At 35.1% G+C, this 19,061-nt stretch overlaps 1 protein-coding gene across 2 annotated transcripts; it reads right to left on the bottom strand.

Annotated features, from left to right (window-relative positions):
• Positions 1-568: 568 nt before the first annotated feature.
• On the bottom strand, positions 569-18,840 carry LOC117111557 (nuclear transcription factor Y subunit gamma-like). Of its 2 annotated transcripts, none has more exons than XM_033254500.1 (9): positions 18,715-18,840; positions 18,182-18,253; positions 17,483-17,596; positions 15,361-15,456; positions 14,432-14,614; positions 13,741-13,830; positions 6,274-6,453; positions 4,577-4,648; positions 569-3,666 (listed from the first exon to the last, which is right to left on the bottom strand). In XM_033254500.1, the coding sequence occupies exons 1-9, from the start codon at positions 18,826-18,828 to the stop codon at positions 3,550-3,552; spliced, it is 1,038 nt and encodes a 345-aa protein (XP_033110391.1). In that variant the 5' UTR covers positions 18,829-18,840; the 3' UTR covers positions 569-3,549. The 2 variants fall into 2 exon arrangements, with proteins under 2 accessions (XP_033110391.1, XP_033110399.1); XM_033254508.1 differs by having other exon boundaries at positions 6,298-6,453.
• Positions 18,841-19,061: the final 221 nt, after the last annotated feature.

Raw genomic sequence — 19,061 nt, 5'->3', positions numbered from 1 at the left:
TAATATATGAACTATGCAAAGAAATAACATTCGATGAAGTTTTTTTCTGCGTAAATAATTTTATTGAAAAATGGTTATTTTACACGATACATTTTACAAGCACATCTCTACAAACTGAGCCACAGTAGCATCTACTCTCTAGAGTGGTTCTCTTACTAAGTTGTCATTATTTACTTTATTTAGGTTAAGTTTTGCAATATTACCAAGATGATATGTGGCAAAGACAAGCCAAACCAGTCACTCGTCGGATAAATCAATTTTTAGTTATTAATACAGGGTTTAACAATACATTGAGAGCTATAAAATGGTAAAAAAATCATTTAAATCCGACACTTCGTTATGATGTTACACGAGTTTAAACATACAGCTGTTTAAAGAACAATATTTGAGAAATCAGCCTTCAAAGTTTACGATTTTAGGCATTTCTTAGGCAGAAACCATCCCAAAATCGTTAAAAATTGTTGTTTTAACATTAAAAATGAGGAAAATAACAGTATAGCATGATGTATAGATATATAAAGTTTAGTTTAGTGCAATAAAATAGATTTCCAAAATTTTGACATTCCAGCATGTTTTGGCCATTATCTCCAAAACAGGATTTGCGACGAGTGACTGGTTTGGCTTGTCTTTGCCACATATATAATATATAGGGTAAAATATATTACATCTTAGTTTTTGTTATATTTAATTAGGATTTGCAAAACGATTTAGAATACAATACTGTACATTCTATTATTATTAAACAGCTGTAAACATCTTTTATGGTTACAGGAGTTATTCAGTCCATGTTTTCTACTTTCAAATCTGATTGATGATTCTTGTAAAAACCTGATACACATTTACAGATGATGGGATCAGAAAAAAAAAATAAGATGAGCAAAACTGTATTAAATATCACAACATTGCAAAACTTCACTAATGCCTGCTGAAAATGGAGCATTCCATCAATGGTTGGACATGATGTACAGAATACTGCCATATAAAATTAATTTCCATTAGAGCTTATGTTAAATGGGACTTGTACACGATACTCAACTTCTTTATACAATTATGTTAAAGCCGCGTTCACTTTATCAAGATTCTGTTACAGTATATATATCTGATTTACTCAGGGCAGTAATATGACATCACCATGTCTATTATTATTACTTATGGACAAATCATACTGTTCTGTAAAAAAAAAAAAAAAAAAAACTGTGACAGTGTGAACAGACATTAACCTGGAAATTGGATACCAAGGCAATCATACACAATGTGAAACCTCCCCTAGTCATAAATATAACTGAGTACAGAGCACACTGTCATTTTCAACAGGGCGGCAGGAAGCATTTAATGATTCGTACAGCGTGAGAGTCTCCAATAACCTCAGTAGGAAATTTTGTAACATTTACATGTCTAGATGCTTGGAAATAGCTCATTAATTGTCAAAATATTGGTTCAGCGGTCGCCGTACCTGCCGTACTGGTTCCACTGCCCCTGTTCAAAATACAGTATTCACATTCAACCATTATACTCCTATTATTAAAGGTCTATGCTACAGACACAAACACAATGATCAATTTTAAACCACACCCATTTGGCAGTAAGTTCAAAGACTTAGCACTGTTCCACACATCATGCTTTGCTTGACAAATTTACTACTGTATCTAAATGCCAACTTGTGAGAGAACCACTAAAATGTTCCATTGATGTGGAAAACAATCAACGAACCTTTCCGTACAGTCAATCAAACTCAACAACGGACCAATTAGAAAGGGGTCAAGAATATGCGCGTGTTTAACAAGCACACGTTTTCCCACAAAGGCACATGTTTGTGAGTCGTTTTGTGGGATCTTAACAACAATATCCAAGGGGCGAGGCTAATAGCTGAAAGGTCCTTTTTGTGTACATTAAAACACATTTTATATATTTACACCTTGTCTGCCCATTAATATACTAATACTGTATTAAAGGCCGTTTGCAAAAGGCAATACTGCACATTTTCTAATAGGCAAAGTAATTCATTGTTTTGTAAATTGAATAATAACTCTCAGCTACCAGCTCTGACAAGACATAGATATGTACAGTATTGATCCATAGCCCTGTCAGGACTATTAAACTACATATGACATGCCTATATATGGTCATGATGACATCTCATTATGACCATATATAGGCAAATCATGACTATATATTGGCATACAACAGTTTTTTGTCAGAAAGTTTGTTAAAGCTGGACAAAGCCTAAAAATTACATATTTAATGTTTGCTGTGTTTCATTGCATGCCATGCCAAATATGGTCATGTGAAGAAATTTTATTTTTTGCACAACTTGTCCAATATTCAGTCTGATTGCAAATGTAGGTGCTGTTTAATAGTTTGGATTTTATGCCTTGCCATATGATTTTAAGGGCTTATTGAAAACGCCCAGATGCTGTATCGAACAATTTTACAGTATGTAAATAACAAGCCAAATATATTTGAAATGCTGATTGTTTAGAGGGGGCAGGTATATGTCATGACAGTGACTGGTAAAATCAATGCCATGCAAATACTGTATAAGCAATATATTATAAGGATTAGAGAAGTGAGATAGGTGAGAGAAGGAGGAATACAGGTCACAAAATTGATCCTGGGGGTGAAGAAAGGAGTACATAGAAGTAGAAGACGGGATATGAAAGACTACTGTAGGATGGGATATGGTATAAGAGGAAAGATACGGAAAAGGCAGGGGTGGGCATAAAAATAGGTCGGAAAACCGAAGTGTGCCTTTTAAACATGCTTCAGCCTTAGATATACTGTAACGTTACTTTCTACAGATGATCGACACGACAAAGGGCTATATAGCCGAAGTTTCTTTTGTCTGAAAATTTGTTCTTATTCCAAGATCAAAAGTGAAGAACATCAATTTCAGGCACGCATGCTTCACAAACATTTTTAATAAAGAGCTGATGTCCTGAATACTGCGCTCATGTTTTGTATTTACATAAACATCACATCCATTAAACCTATTTTTGAAAAGTTAATTGTTCATCCTATTTAGAACCAGTCCAACAACCACACAACAAATGCAATAATCTCAAAGCTCTCTCCACACTATCAAAATTACTTTGCCAAAAACTGTTGTATGCCCATATATAGACATGATGTGCCTATATATCACATCATGACCATATTTAGGCGTGTCACATGTTTTTATTATCAAATAAAATTTGATAGTCTGGAAAAATCTTTATTTTTTACAACACAGAGCACCTTTAACAGTTACTTTTGATGTCAATAAAATGTATAAAAACTTTAGATATAAATATTTTTCCACATTAGCGTTTATAATCAGCTTTCTTAACCATCTAATTTTTTTTGGATGGTTTAATAAATTTTGGGAAAATGGCTCCTGAATCCATCATCTTTTTCAAGGATGTCTATTTTCAGACTGTGTTCTGCAGAAATTTATAGACACCAATATTTTAGTTTACACAAATACAGCCAAGTGTATAATGTCCACAAATGGGGATTACATGATGGACTCGGTACCTTTTTCTGATTGGTGAACAGTGCAGGAATGGTGGATCACTGCGTTACCTGGACCGTCTCCCCGCTGCTATCTGTTGTTGTCGGCTGCAGGAAAACCTGTTGTGTAGTACCAGCTTGAGTTTGTATTGGTAGTTGCTGAATTTGGAATACAGGCTGTAGCAAAAAAAAAAAAAGAATTAGAAAAACATTAGGAAAGTAAAGGGCAAATATAATACTGAAATAACTATTTAAAAACGATATATGCCAATTTAAAACAAATTTAGTTATAGTTTGGGCTTGGCTTAAAGTGTTGACTGTCAAGCCCTTTTTTGCTAGTTTCATCACATAGACCAAGGCATAAAGGGTGCCACCATAATGAAAATCATTCCAATTAAGTGTAATAAAGCACGAACAAATTATACAGTAGCCTATTTATTTTAGAGCAAAATATTACTGCTATATTTTCCTGATACGAAACACGCATCAAAATAGCATTTGCAGTACTCGCTGCTACGTGGGGTTCGGATTCAACACTAGTCACTAAGCTTGGTGGTCTAGTGGTTATGACAGCAGGCTAGTTAAATATCTAAAGGTCGTGGGTTCGATTCCTACCCAAATCATTTTTCGCAAGTCAGGGAGGGCAAAACATCGCTGCTATGATATTTTTAGATCATTACATCCGGGTTCTTCCCTGAGCCTCTAGAGCGAGAGTTCACATTTCTGGCAATTATTGCCAGCAATTTCACGTGCAATATGTGCACCATGCTTATATAGGTGTGGACATGAACTAGCGTCCTAGGTGCCCTAAGTGTGCCCTGTCGGGCGTGAACTTGCATCCCTGGCAGGTGTTCCATTACTTCTAGTTTGTAACTTCATCTTACAATTTATATTCATATAAAAACTTCTACTATTTATTGTATTTTTTGTCTCACTGAAGTTAGCATGTATCACCACATGCAGCAAACTATGAAAATATGTGTTGGAAAGTTCATGCACTCATTCGCTGCCAGAGACGCGAGTTAACATCCGACAGAGTTCATTCAGGGTGCAACTGACGTGAGTTCACGTTATTCTGACACCATACCTGTGAGCCGGATATTTCAGCTGTGACAAATTGTCCCTGTCTCAGGTATTGAATCTGCTGACCGCCAAAAACCTACATGTACAAAAAGAAAATGTTTGAAATTAGGAAATGAATTAATATGATGATAAGGACAATGATGACAGTGATAATGATGATTGTGTTGTGATGCTGACAATGGTGGTGAAGGTGATGACAATGTTGCTAATAGAGTGCTACAGTGTTAAGTCACGATACCATGTGATACTACTCCGCTGCTATCGTTGCAAAATGCGTTCAACTGCATGCCATTTTCTCCACTGATAAACCACTGATCCCAATTTCTAACTTAATTATTAAGATGTTGTATCTTAGTTTTTCTTTGCAAATTTTAATTGATGATTAAATATGTGTTCGATAACAAATATAATGCGAGATTTTGTGTTTTTAGTATATTTTGATGGTAAAATATTAGATTTTAAAATTTCCATTCCAGAAAGCCTATAATTCAGGCATAATGAATGGTAAGCAATGTCTGGTTGGCAACAGAGGGTGCCACCTGGCTTTGTGACGACACAACAGTGGTACTTTATAGAGAAGATGAAGATGAGGATGACGATACTGTTGCTGTTGTTGCGTTGGTGGTGCCTAAAATAATATTGATAGAAAAACAAAATTGTTGCGTTGCCCAAATACAATACCAATTGAATAGCAGGCCGGTCAGAATTTTTTTTTTGTTGTAATATATAGGCCCAGGCCAAATTCTAGAGAAGGTTAGCCATCTCACATTTGTATTTTGGCAGGTTAATTGATAATCCTTTGCTAAAAGTATTCTTGGTTATACCTAGGGGGGAAAATGACTAAAAACAATTTTCAAGATTCTGGGTCAGCCAGGCATGGAGAACACACACACTTTTGTTTTAGTTTTGTTTATATTGATGAAAATTGTGATGATGATGGTAAAAACAACAATAATACTGATGATAATAAATATTATGATGGATGTTGATATGATAATGATGTCAATGATGATGATATTGGTTATAGGAATATAGGAAAAGTGACATTACAGTGTAGCTAAAAGTAAGAGTAACAAATGATTGTAGTAATTTACTATAACTACAGATAAAGATAACAATAATTATATGGTAATGGTACTATCAATAATAAAGATAAATATTAATTCTTTAATATTTATCTAATGAGTAAAACTTAATAACAATTTGTGGTTCACTGAATAAACAAATTTACTATGAATGTGGTTTCACAATCCTCTCAAATACTTGATTATTTTACTCTATCGGTAATAATTATTGTTATCATATCAGAATGCTAATAATAATCATAAGAAGTTAAATATTAGTAATGTTAAAAAGAATGAGTACAAAAATATAACAATTAATAATGGTAATGATACTAATAACAATATAGAGAGTGACACCATACAGTAATTTCAGACATAAAAATATGTTTGTTTGACCAATAAACCAATGGGTTCAAGAAATATAGACAAACACAATTAGAAAAAAAAAATCCAAACCACCAGTGAAATAAAAATGTTATGTGGCATACTTTGAACAGTGCTACACACTTTGCACATCAAATCCACAACAGGGGTAGGGAGCAGGTGGCCTTTGACTCTGCAATGCTAATAAGTGACTCCTCATTTGCATATCAAGGCATTTGCCACCTGTCATTACCAGTTGTCAGTGAGCCCGCACCTGAACTTCCCCGGTATTGCTTACAATCTGTGCATTCTGTGAGCCATCTTGAAGCTGGATGGTCTGACCGCCAGCTTGGACCAGCTGGGCCGGCTGTCCGTCGGCTGTCTGTATCATTTGCGCCGTTGTTCCATCTGCTTGAACAAGCTGAGTTGTTTGGCTGTCACCACCGGCCTGAACCTGAAATTCAAACAAATGTTAATGAGATATTCAATGAAAAAGTTTTTAAAGTAAATTTCAAATTTTAAAGAGTTATTTGACACAAATAAAATGGAGAAGTTCATTACAAGTCTTTGTGCCGTAAGAAACCAGAGCCTTAGAAATGTTCAGTGTAGACAAGCGTAAACTTGGGCAAGGCCACGGTGGTCAGGCCCGTAGCCAGGGGGGGTTTTTATGGTTCGTGGCGAACCCCACTTTTCTAGCGAACCCCCCTGTTTTTCTAGCGAACCCCCTCAAATTTTTGAATGAGTCCCACTCGAACGGAATGTCTGTTTTTAACTTACCTAGCATTAAATCAAAATTTAGCACCTAATTAATTATTTAGTCACCCGTTTTTAAATTGTAGCCTGCGATAGAAGCCTAAATTCATAGAATATCTCAGCTTCAGAAGTTCGGAGATTTAAATTGAACGCAACTCCAGCAAACCATGACTCTACGATGGCACACATAAGAATGGCCATGATAAAAACCCGGCTGCCGTCTCAACTTTCACTGGCCTTTGGCTGAATGTTGTAAGAAATGTACCAACCGTTAACGAAACCGGTCGCCGTCTACCTAGAGTAAATGATGCCACCAAACGAAGCTAAAGTTTTGCGACTTAATTTAACAAATGCAGATAAAGTTTTGCGACTTAATCACCTGATTGTGGATTGTGTGGTTAGTAAATCCATAGCCATACTGTCCATAGCGCGGACACTAAACTATGTGCTGATGGAGTATTTTGGGGAAATTGACTTTCCTCTTTTCCATCCCAAACAAAATATTATTAATAAATCAACATGGTCCATCTCAGTCATCATAGCCAGTCACAAAATTAGGCTAGGAAGTTTGTTTTCAATAGCAGACACACACTACAGAACGGAGTGCGTCAAAATGAGTGTTTGTTAATTTTTAGTGGTAAAGAATGATGAAACGTCCTAGAATAACTGACTTTATTTCGTCCGCTGCTGCAAAGAAGAAAACGACAGATAGTCCTTTAAGGTAGGTTATTGATTTCAAAATAAATTAGCCTAGCCTAGATGTTGACTAGCTAGGTTCGCTCCTCGTTCATTTAGAGACAGAATTATACCCAGACGACAACAAACTAGTGTAGGCCCAGGGGTGGCGTTAGAGGGGGGGCTGGGGGGCTATATGCCTATCAAATAAGTAATAAAAATTCGCCATAATTCATCAAATATCCGTGGCTTCCGGGGGACTTCGCCCCCTGGACCCCCACCGGGGGCCCTAGGCGGCCCCGGTGAAAGATAGAATTTATCGAACATTTATCCATATAAAAACAAGATTAATATTGTAGAAATTGTATTTCTAAAGATGCATATAATTCATATTTCATTTGGCAGACAATATAGCCCCCCCCCCCGTCGGGGCATTTAGCCCCTCCGTCGGGCAGGTCCTGGCGCCACCCCTGTGTAGGCCTAAGTACAGTAGGACGTACTAGGCCTTTTGTTGTAAAAGTTGAAGTGCATGTACAAAATGCGCCATAGGCCTATATTTAAAAAAAAATAAAAATTTGTTAATTATTATTGGTTGGCCTGGGACAGGGGCAGGCAGGCCAGCTATACCGTCGAAAGTCCTGGAATTCGACGATGACGTCAGTGCACGTTTACAAACGCCATTGATTAGAATGAAAATAGACGCGCTGAATTTCGTATTTGTTTTTTTTTTTTTTTTTTAATGAAAGATAGAATTTATCGAACATTTATCCATATAAAAACAAGATTAATATTGTAGAAATTGTATTTCTAAAGATGCATATAATTCATATTTCATTTGGCAGACAATATATATTCAAGAAGATATAATAAAAACGATTATTAATTCTAAAATGTGCATTAAATCTCAGCTATTATTAATCAGTATGTAGCTACTATTATGTTAAAGTTAGATTCTCATGATGTCAGATAACGTATTGAATAAGATGCTATATTTTGGGCTTTGACTTAATTTAACGATGGCCCTGTCAGTAGTAATGACAATATTTGTCCTTTTTTTTAGCCATGTAGTAAAATAGTACTATTATTTTCAGTGTACAAAATGAGAGGCAAGATGAAGTAGTAGAAGAAGAATAGGAAGAGGAAGAGAAGGAAGAAGAATAGCTTTTTTTTTTGTTTTATAATAATAAATGTGTTGAGTATATTGATATTGATGCGATGAGGGATTTTTTTAAAATATATCTTTCGGTGTTATTTAAACATGCCAATTCTCAGAAAATATTTTCTAATTTTATTATATTACCACCTTTTTATTACATAGATCTTTTTCAAAACATAACTGCTTTTAAAACATTATATAGACCCTGCTTCGCCCCCGACCCCACCATGGCCCTTAGGCAGGCCCTGGACCCCACGCCCAGAGAACCCCCCCTTGAAATGACCTGGCTACAGGCCTGGTGGTGGTCCTGGGCCTATAGTTTCTAGAATAACCTTGCAAATGTGGATTGTTTTCAACAGTTTTAAGCATTTTAAAATGCATTTTTTTTTTTCAAATATATATTTATTGTTGTAGAATTTGGCAGAAAAATTCAAAACACTTTAATATCTGTGGAGTGGAGTTGAACAGCTTTGTGGGTAAAATGCTTGCCTTCTAATCCCAGGGTCCTGGTTCAATTCCTGTTACAGCAGGACTTTTTCTCACAACTAAAAACACCCCTAAGCTTCATAAAGACACTTCATTGGTAGAAGCATCACGTTATTTTATTTATTTAAAAGGGCCCCTGAATATCAGCCAACCATCTTCTAAGATACACTGGAAGGGTTGTTGAACCCACAAATGTGAAAAATGCCCAAAAATGTAGTAACAACCACAAAAGTATAACAACACAGCACCAACACATTTAATAATGCCCACAAATGTAACAAACAGCGCCCACAAATGTAATAATGATCATCGCTCACAAATGTGGTAACACCCACAAATATAACAACAAGACATTACCTCTTCGCCCACAAATGTAATAATTTTTCTTTTTTCAACTTTGGAAAATAGGAGCAGACCAAAAAATAGCTAAATCGTGCATTTTGTGACAGAAACCTGACTTTTTGAGCATTTAATCTATGAGGCATGCGAACAACCAAAACAGTGGGAGAGAATTTTTCTAAATGCCTGGGAGGGGTTAGAGGTCTAAGGTTCTAGGAGGGGTATAATATGTGTCAAAGGTTATGTTATTTTCAAGCAATATATCTCAATGGAAGGAACAGAAAGATGCATACTGAATATTTTGAAAAAAATTAACTTTCTACGACTAACGGTTGTCAAGATACGGATGCCCTATCCTGTTATTCAATGCCCGACCCGCTGGCCAACTCCAGAACGCCAACAAATTTGATCCGGTCCACGCAACATTGCTAAAAAATAAATCATTTTCCAGCCAATTTCCAGTACTTAGTGAAAAGGTTTTTCTGTTAATAGTTACACAACAACCTACTCATGGCATTTTTAACAAGAGCAGTAGCTTGTCAAGAGGGGTGCTGATGGAGAGGGTCCGCACCACGTAAATGCCACCATTCTTGGCGCTGAGGTCTCAACATATTCAGTATTTTGGACGGTGCCCAGAAATAGAACTTAAATTACCTTTTTAAATTGTTTATATTTAACAAATTGAGTCAACAAAAACAAATTAAAGTAATAATTTTTAATTGTGACCTAAGTTTGAGCTTTTAATGTTATTAGATTGATGTGAGTGGTGTCATCATCAAATGACCAGAATTAATGGTAATCATCTATATTGCACTAAATCAATCATACAGAAAACTATAAGTTATATTATGATTTCTCATCAGAAATGTTTAATAAATATAAAGCTGGTATCGGTCACTTGGATACAAGATTAAGCTAAGCAATCGTCATATGTGGGTGACCAAGGAATTTGATATAGAAAGGGCCAAGGAGGGACATTGACAGATTGAGGGTGTAAACCACCTGAGCCTCACCATGGTTGGGGCTGAGGTAAGAAAATTATGATTATGGAACCTCTAGATGGTAGGAAATAGCACTAAATTAAAATGCTATTAAAATGACTTAAAACATGAACATAATTTTTTTTTTTTTAATTTTGAAAAGTAATCCACCACTGCACAACAGTAAAAAACAGTTATCTTGTAATTTGCGGAAAATAACAAAATAAAAATCATAAACAGCTTGCTGAGTATACTGTAATAATATAATTTTCTTTAATTTTGAAAAAAATTCAGGGGCGGGGACAGCTGTGTGTCCTTGAATCTGCCACTGCTTGATAGAATTTTGTGGAAAATTTAAAATAATAAAAAAAACCATAACAGGTGTGCTGAGTATACAATACAATTTCTTTTTTCTTTACTTTAAAAAAAAATTGAGGCAAGGGAGGCTGGTCTCCCTTGAATCAGCCACTGCACAATAGAAAAGGCATTGCCATAGATTGTACTGTACTTAAGTCTAAAAGTATTCAAGTATCAACAAATTATTTTGCATATTTTAATTAGAGTGAGAAACATTTTATCGTTCCAATTTTAAAAGCTAACATACTAAATCTAGAAAACAAGAATCAAGCAATTAAAGTGATGACTTTATTGTTCATTTTTTTTGCTTTATCAGGGGATGAGTTCATTTGCTGTTTGATAGGAAATAAATATAAAAGGTAAAAAACACTAAAAAACTTGTTACGTTAATCAAATGTACTAATATTTAATTATATATATATATATATAGAGCATTTTATCGTTCCAATTTTGACTAAAAGCGAACGTACTAAATCTAGAAATTAAGAATCAAGCAATTATAGTGATGATTTTATTGTTCACTTGTTGGCTTTATCAGGGTATGAGTTCATATTCTGTTTGATAGGAAATACAGTAATTACAAAAGGTAAACCCATTAAAAGACTTGTTGAGTTAATCAAATATACTAATTACAGTATCTAATTACATATAGAAGAAATGTATGATTAAGATTTACCTTATTATAAAAGGAATACGATACAAAGAGGCCTGCAAGCGATTTTTCAACTGGTGGCTGGTCTGAATAATATCTATTTTATAATACATTGGAACATAATAGTATTTGTTTTTGAAGCATGGAGTACGTATTCAGAACATTGGGAACAGCCAATTCCAGGTAAAGTTAATATTCCAAAAGAACAGCATCACTAAAAACTTAAATTTGAATATAATCTTTATTTTTCTCCATTTGTTTTATAATTTTGAAAAACTTGGGTTTGGGGTGGGGTGCTCCTGGCCGGCTTTCTCCTTGATCCCGCCACCGTATGGTGGACAGGGTACTGTGGGGGGTGGTGCTGAACTAATTGTACATGCTTGTATATTTACCCGCTACGCTTTTGTGAATAGGGATTAGAAAAAAACTGACTGTAATGATGAATGTCCTCCTGTCCGTGTTTCTAGTATTAGTCCATAGGTACGAAAGTATCACCTACAGTAGTTTTCTATTAATAAGACATCAGAAGTGTTTTGTTGTCTGAACAGCGAAACTTGATACGTCACTGAAGCTCACTGTACATGGAGTATTAACATGGAGAGGGAAAAACTGATGGGGGATAAAGGATTAACTAGGGGAGCTGATATGATGCCATGTCTAAGCATTGGCCGCGCCCATGCAGATCAGGGAAGCAGGCTCGGGGGAACGTCAATCTGTTGAAAACACTGGTTTGAAAAAGTATTTTTATTCTCAAAGTGGCATTTTCAACTGGAAATGCCTGTAAAAAAAAATTAATAGATTCTTGGTAATGTAGGAGAACCTGGGGTGCAATTTTTTTAACCATGCTACTGCATTCCCTCATTTTGACAAAGCAAGGCCTATACTGATGTTGAAAAAGTACACAATTTATATCAGCCAAGTTCTCAAAATGTTTTTAAACACATTTGGTCATTTCTTCCATAACTATGATGATTGAAAAAAAAAATGGCTATTTTAAAACTTGTGAGCTTATTCGAGTGAATGCCATGAACGAGGGAGAATAAAAAAAATTTCTCAACATGTACCATTTATTATATCATGTTTTTTTTACAGTTGTTGACTTTTGACCTGCAATAACCTGAAAACTGTTTTATCTGGTAAGCTTCTCCATCACAGTTTAAAATAAAAACCAATTTTTGCAGCATGCATAATAAACATAATGATTTATTATCAAAATGATCCTTTGACCTCAAATGACCTCTTCCACAAATTTAGAAAAGGATTCTTTCACTGTTCGCGCGCTTCACAGATTAAACTCTGAAAGTGTCATACTTCTGTCAGAAAAATGCACGGTTTGGCCAGTTTTTGGGTCTTAGCACCTACATTCGCAGGGGTTCCCTTAAGGTTTTTTTTAACTAGCCAAGTGGACCAGTGAAGTAATATTTTTACTGGTCCTCAATCCCTTTTACTAGCCAGGGGCGGATCCAGAAATGTCCAAAAGGCAACAATGTCCTAGGGGGTCCGAGGGGATGCCCCCGCAAAATTTTTGTGTTCTAGTCGCCCGAAAATAACATTTGAGGCGTTGTGGGCTATCTTTTTCTTTTTTTACCTTCCAAAAGGGGCCGCCCCCCCCCCCCAAATTATGCCGCGAAATATAAATACAGGAATCTATTTGTATGTACAATACTATGTTCGCTACGATGTTCGGTTTTCCGGAAAGATCGGTTTGTGGAACATTTCTATTGAATCCTTTCCGAATAAGGCAGGCCAGTTAGGGCCTAGCCTAGGCCTAGTAGATGCTAAAAATAGGCTTAGCAGCATAGGCTTGCCCAGTGAATTCGGTATGACTAGCCTACGAAAAAAGTTAACATTTAACATATATAATGTAATACGTACAGTACCTGTTGTTTAGCTGTAGTGTACAGCAAATTGTATTACTGTACCTATAAAATGAATGCTTTTATATTATTTTTACGTGCATTTTCGGTCTGACATTTTTAAAAAATTAAACTGTAAATACATTCTTCGTGGTAACGACGATGCGACTTCTTGTTGTAAAGATCAGGTCGCGCCTCCTAAACTCTGCCCGGTAATTGGTTAATTTTTTTCGTGGGGTCATGTTGCTGGGCAAAAATCCCATGTGCTTGGCTGTGGTGACGTCAGATCGCCATTCCATTTGTGGGCGCTGTTGTTACATTTGTGGGTGCTGGTTGTTACATTTGCGGGCATTATTACATATGTGGGTGCCGAGTTGTTAAATTTGTGGTTGTCACTACATTTGATTTGGTGTTTTCACATTTGTGGTTTCAAGAAGGGTCATCCTCTATAGATATGGTTTTTTAGAAAAAAAAAAACCTGACTGACCTGCTGTTGAGCCTGTGACTGGTTGACAATTTGCTGGAGCTGTTGAGCTGCGCCTGTCTGCACTTGAACACCTGATGGTATGCTAATGAACTAAAAACAAAATTCAAACAAATTAAAAATTCATAAAAACAAATGATTTTTTTTTTCTCTTCTAAAGGAATGCTTTTTAAGATGTAATATCATAAAATTGTTTTACAGAAACTAGTGTATTTAAAAAATATGTCTACCCATAATTTTATTTACAGCTAAAAATTATAGAAACACTTCCAGTCACAAAAGTGTTTTTATTAAATATCCAGTATAAATATCAGGGTACATTTTTTAAAATTCAATAATTTCTATGCTCAATTTAATAATTTGTATGTTACTGTAAAATGTCTCAAAATTATTTTGTTTATAATTTTTTTTTTTAATTTCAGGTGACGATACATCTTCAATATATGATTAACTAACTGTAATACAAAATATAAATTTTCATTTGCAAAAAAGATCACATGCCAAGCAATCAAATCAAACCAAATTTTCAATTTAATTATCATAAACTTATTAAATATAAAACAAACTTAAGGAAATACGATACCCTACTGTTATATAATATATGTAGTTCTAACCAGCCAAACAAATTAAAACAAAACAGAACATGAATTAACAACAAAAAAAAAGAAAAAAAAAAAAAAACCTGCTAGCTGACCTGTTGACCCTGTGTCACATTAGCAACCTGTATAGTCTGAGCTTGTTGCTGCTGTTGTTGCTGAGGCTGTTGTTGTTGTTGCTGTGTACCCTGCCTTAGCTGCTGAACTGCCTGGTTCTGGGCAAGTTGGAAGTAGTATTGCACCTGATCAGGCAACATACCTGTCTGTTGCACATGTGTTTCCTTAATAAATGAACAATTTATTATTTACCTTTAAAAATATCATTAGAATTAAGAGGTAGATTCAATGGAGAAAGGAGGGGGCCAAAATGGGGTACAGTATAAATTACTCTGTGAAATGTCTGCGAGTGCCATTTCCAGCTGTATAGATGTGCCATAGGCATACAATTTTGTACTTTAGCCACGACCAAGGTGGAGCTGGCGTGGTCAAGACTCTCCATGTGAAAGTCCCTACCTGCCCTCCTCTCTCCCCCCACCCCCAACACACTTAAAATTCCTGGATCCCTCACTGCAATTACATGGTGCTTGCACTCAATGCTTGTTTTCATCTGAGATATCCAAAATTGGATGAACTTGGCTTCAAGCCCTACTGGGCACAATATATTTATTTCCAAAAACTATATAAAGTTTATTTACTTGTATTTATTTCAACATCACAACACATTGACACACATTATTATTGTAATTGAAACAAAATGCAGCATATTTTAGTTCACTCATTAAATATACTTAAACAGAAATAAGTAAATTTAAAATGTAATTGTAATTTATCTATAGAAAAAGATATGTAATTACAATAGGAAATAATAATTTAATACTATTTTGAAAGCATTTCAGTTTCTATAAAATTCAGGTAAAAACATATCAGAGTTGATATTGTGATAATCAGAGTGTCATTACTGTGAAATGCTATAAGAGAAAACAGTACAATGAAGCTGGATAACAATATGTAATTTGAATTGCCTCACCTGTCGTTTTGTTGGTTTCAGTTCATCCCTTGGAACTATGTCAATTAGGAAATCAAATTGATCATACTTGGAAATTGCCATTGCTATATCATTTCTCTTAAAAAGAAACATTGAATACAAAAATATGTTAATAGAGGAGCCTAGAGGCGCCATCATATACTAATTTGAGAAAGGACAAAATATTTGTGCTGATTTACCATCCAGAAGTGTGCACAGCTCTGGAAGAAATATATTGCAGCATCATTCTTTTAAATGTCTCTATGTTCCTATTTTTAAAATATCATAAAAAAACAATTTTACAAAATATTGGATGAGGATTGTCATGCAACAAAAGCCACACAAGTGAGAATTCATTATACAAATTAGTACAGTACAGTGAAAGGAGCTGCATATTATTCAGTATTTTAGTTGGTAAGTGGAACGTACCACTTCAGTGGGTGCGGCTGATACAAACTAAATTCACTAAATTAATGGAATAAAATATATTATAAAGTGACCATGTTAATCACTAAAATAAGTCAATACGTGACAAAGGAATGTTTGGCATGAAATTGTATAATCCATTTTTACCATATTCTTTACCAGAATATGCAGTAGGTCTATCTTACCTGCTTTAACATTATAAACAAAATTATTATTGGCTCATGAATGTTGTTCTTTATTTAAAAGGTAATTTGACTTTCAAGATGGTTCTCCAAGTCATTTAAATTTATGTTACTTACGCAGAAGTTCCCTTCTTTCTGCACCCCTCCTGCAAATATCTGGAGGACCCGCCCCCAAATACTTAAAAGCTTCACAAAAGGTGGCCTTTTCGTGAGTAGTCATAACATTTGTAGTTCAGTCCAAAAATTTGACAGGCCTTGAAAACAATGATGACAATAATACAGTACGCCATCTAATTCAAGACCACTTTGGGGACCTGAAATTTGGGGTGGTCTCGGGTTCTGGAGACCACAGGCTAAAAATGGTCTCCAAACAGCATAATTAGAGGGTAGCCGAACCTGAACCGCTAAATGAAGACCAAAGCTAAAAGTGATCTCCAAAAGACAACATGAGACAACTATTTATTTGTTTGCAAGAAACTTATGTTTACTGTTTAAATCTGTTTTACCTACTTCAAACTGTTTGAAAACACGTTAAAAAAAAATATGAACAGCATGACGTAAAGTACTCATCTGGCTTATCTGGCTTCAAGCCGAATTTGGCAAGTACCGGTAAGTGTAATTAAAATTGTATTAGCATATTTAAGTCGAAAATCTACAGTATTCATATTTGAAGGCCTATTTCATAATTCATAATGCATAGCATAGTAAATTCTGTAAATACACAACACATGTTTTATTCAAAGTTCCTGCATATTGTTTATATTTCACAATACCTTACACATTGTGTAAGTGTGCAGACAGACCAAAACCAGGCACTGTTATTCTGGTATTTTTTTTTTTTTAAACAATGCACAAAGAGATAAAAAGAAAATAAAAATTTATATTTATATAAGTTAAGTTATATGGATGAACTTATGAAAATACTGATCTGTAAATATTAAGTTCAATAAATTTTTCAAATTTTAGAATATTTCTTGTTAAAAATCTGTGGTCTTCAATTGGAGGTATTTTGTCACTTGGTACTTCGATAAATTTGGTCTTGGTCTCAAATTATAGGGCCTCATACAGTAATTATTAGAGGGCGAGTTCAGTGTTAAAGGATAAGTGGTTAGTACTTTGAAAAAAGTGGTTTTGAAATAGAGGGCAAACTGTATTACATATTATGTACTATTACTATTACTAATATTCTTTATTGGTCCTCATTCTATTTAAAAATAGGAAATTTGGGCTGGGCTCTTCCCCTTGGAATATAAAAGAGACTAATACATATAAAAACTTTGTCCTTAACCTGCCAAACTCTCAATATGAGAGTTATTCGACAAGCCAAGAGTTCAGACCACAATTAAACCCTGAGACACTGGCCAGGGTTCCAACTGGGGTCTTCAGCACAAGAAGCAGGAACAATACCTCTCAGCCAACAGCTCTTCGCTATAATACTGAGTAACAAAACTACATTGAAATCATAATCACAAAATTGCTCATAGTCATTGGCTAAAATAACAATAGAAACTGCCTACTTGTAAGGTTCTTCTTTTGTTTTCTTCTGTATGGAGCCAGGCACGTAGTGACAGCTCACTTATGAATATCTCAGCTGCTTTAGAGAAGAGTACAGGGGCTTCCGCACTGATCATCTACAATGGGGGTAATAATAATAAATTATATCTAAATAAAATTAATATCAATAGAAAAATAAATAAAGATAGGAACAGCTAATAAGAGGCTTAAGGTAGTTTTTATTAAGGTACACTACCATGCAAACAAAAGGAAAAACTTAATTAACATAAAATTAATATAAAAAAAATAAATTTTGAATTGCTCAATCAAAGGAATCATACAAGCTTTAAACTATTTACTACAAAAAAAAAATTTGCCATTTACACTAGCAGAAATAGTTATATGCAAAGACTATAGTAATGGTGTTTTATAAATGTCCATTACTTGTGATATAAAAACTATCGTAGAATTTGACAGTTAAATATATATAAATATAACAAAGTATTATTTTGTATTTATTCACAATTTGTTCAAACTTCTTTCATATACAATCTTTGTCCACTAGGATTACTGGACAGTATTATAACAAATAGAAAAATTTAAAACCATTTCATTAGTATTGCACCAGCAAGAGTAACAAAAAGCCAAACATAGCGCCACTCATTTATCTCCACGTTCAATATTTCGAGCTTTGACACAATCGATGAACACCATATACTCACTTTAACATCTTCATCTAGTTTCATAATCTTCTTTATTCGTGCTAGCGGCAGTTCCTGTGTTTTGAAATGAGTCTATGAGGTGGGGAAAAACAAATACGGCTACTAGTGCTAGTTTCAAATGTATTCACATCTAACAATAAAACAGAACACTGATTTGAAACAATGTATATATGATTTACCTATGCATTGTGTATTCATACAGTTAAAAAAAACTCAAAAAACGCTTGCAGTCCCCACCAGTGGCGTATCTAGCAGTATTAAAATGGGGGGGGGGGACTGGTGGGGGGACGCGACCAAAATATGAGGGGGCGTGGAATTTATTTTCGGTGGCCACGACCACTGAAAAATATTGCTTCTTAGATTCCCGAATACATGTTAACCGTGACAGCATAAGCATAAGCATAGCATAATTTCTTTTGCTTTGAAGTTTTCGAATGGGGGAGGGGGGCGCTCAAGCTTTTTGTGGGGGATGTGCACCCCCCTCTTGGATACGCCACTGGTCACCACTACAATGCGCCTCAATGATCACTTACCATTCCGATTTTATTGATGCTGCTAGTTTTATTTGTCCAGAAGTTTGTAAGTTTGGTTTGGGATTCTGATTGTGAATCTTCCCCAGATACCACAGCCTGTGTGCTGGTATTCATTCTTCTGGAAAAAGATTTATTTAACATTAGCAAATATGTTGGTTTTGAAAAGGGGGAGGGAGGTTGGCATCAGTAAGGAAGGGTCAAGAAACCCCCCATCAGGCAGAGCTGGTCTCTCCTTAGGGGAGAAAAAACAATTCGTCGGGGAGAAAAAAATATTACTGTCGTCGACGATACAAAAAAAAAAACCAGCTCAAATTTGCGCAGAAAATCGCAAAGAAAATAGGTGCGCA

This window comes from Anneissia japonica, unplaced genomic scaffold (assembly GCF_011630105.1).
Source record: "Anneissia japonica isolate Jap-2015-1 unplaced genomic scaffold, ASM1163010v1 scaffold351_len699533_cov169, whole genome shotgun sequence".
Classification (NCBI taxonomy): Eukaryota; Metazoa; Echinodermata; class Crinoidea; order Comatulida; family Comatulidae; genus Anneissia; species Anneissia japonica.
Note: the sequence above shows the minus strand (reverse complement) of the source record. Positions and strands in the feature narration are given on the sequence as shown.

Bases quoted from the DNA above. Each gene is read 5' to 3' on its own strand.
- LOC117111557 (XM_033254500.1), bottom strand. From the start codon at position 18,828: ATGAATACCAGCACACAGGCTGTGGTATCTGGGGAAGATTCACAATCA. The intron at 18,254-18,714 runs GTAAGTGATCAT...CCCACCTCATAG, and splicing joins GCATCAATAAAATCGGAATG to ACTCATTTCAAAACACAGGA. The intron at 17,597-18,181 runs GTGAGTATATGG...CCCCCATTGTAG, and splicing joins AACTAGATGAAGATGTTAAA to ATGATCAGTGCGGAAGCCCC.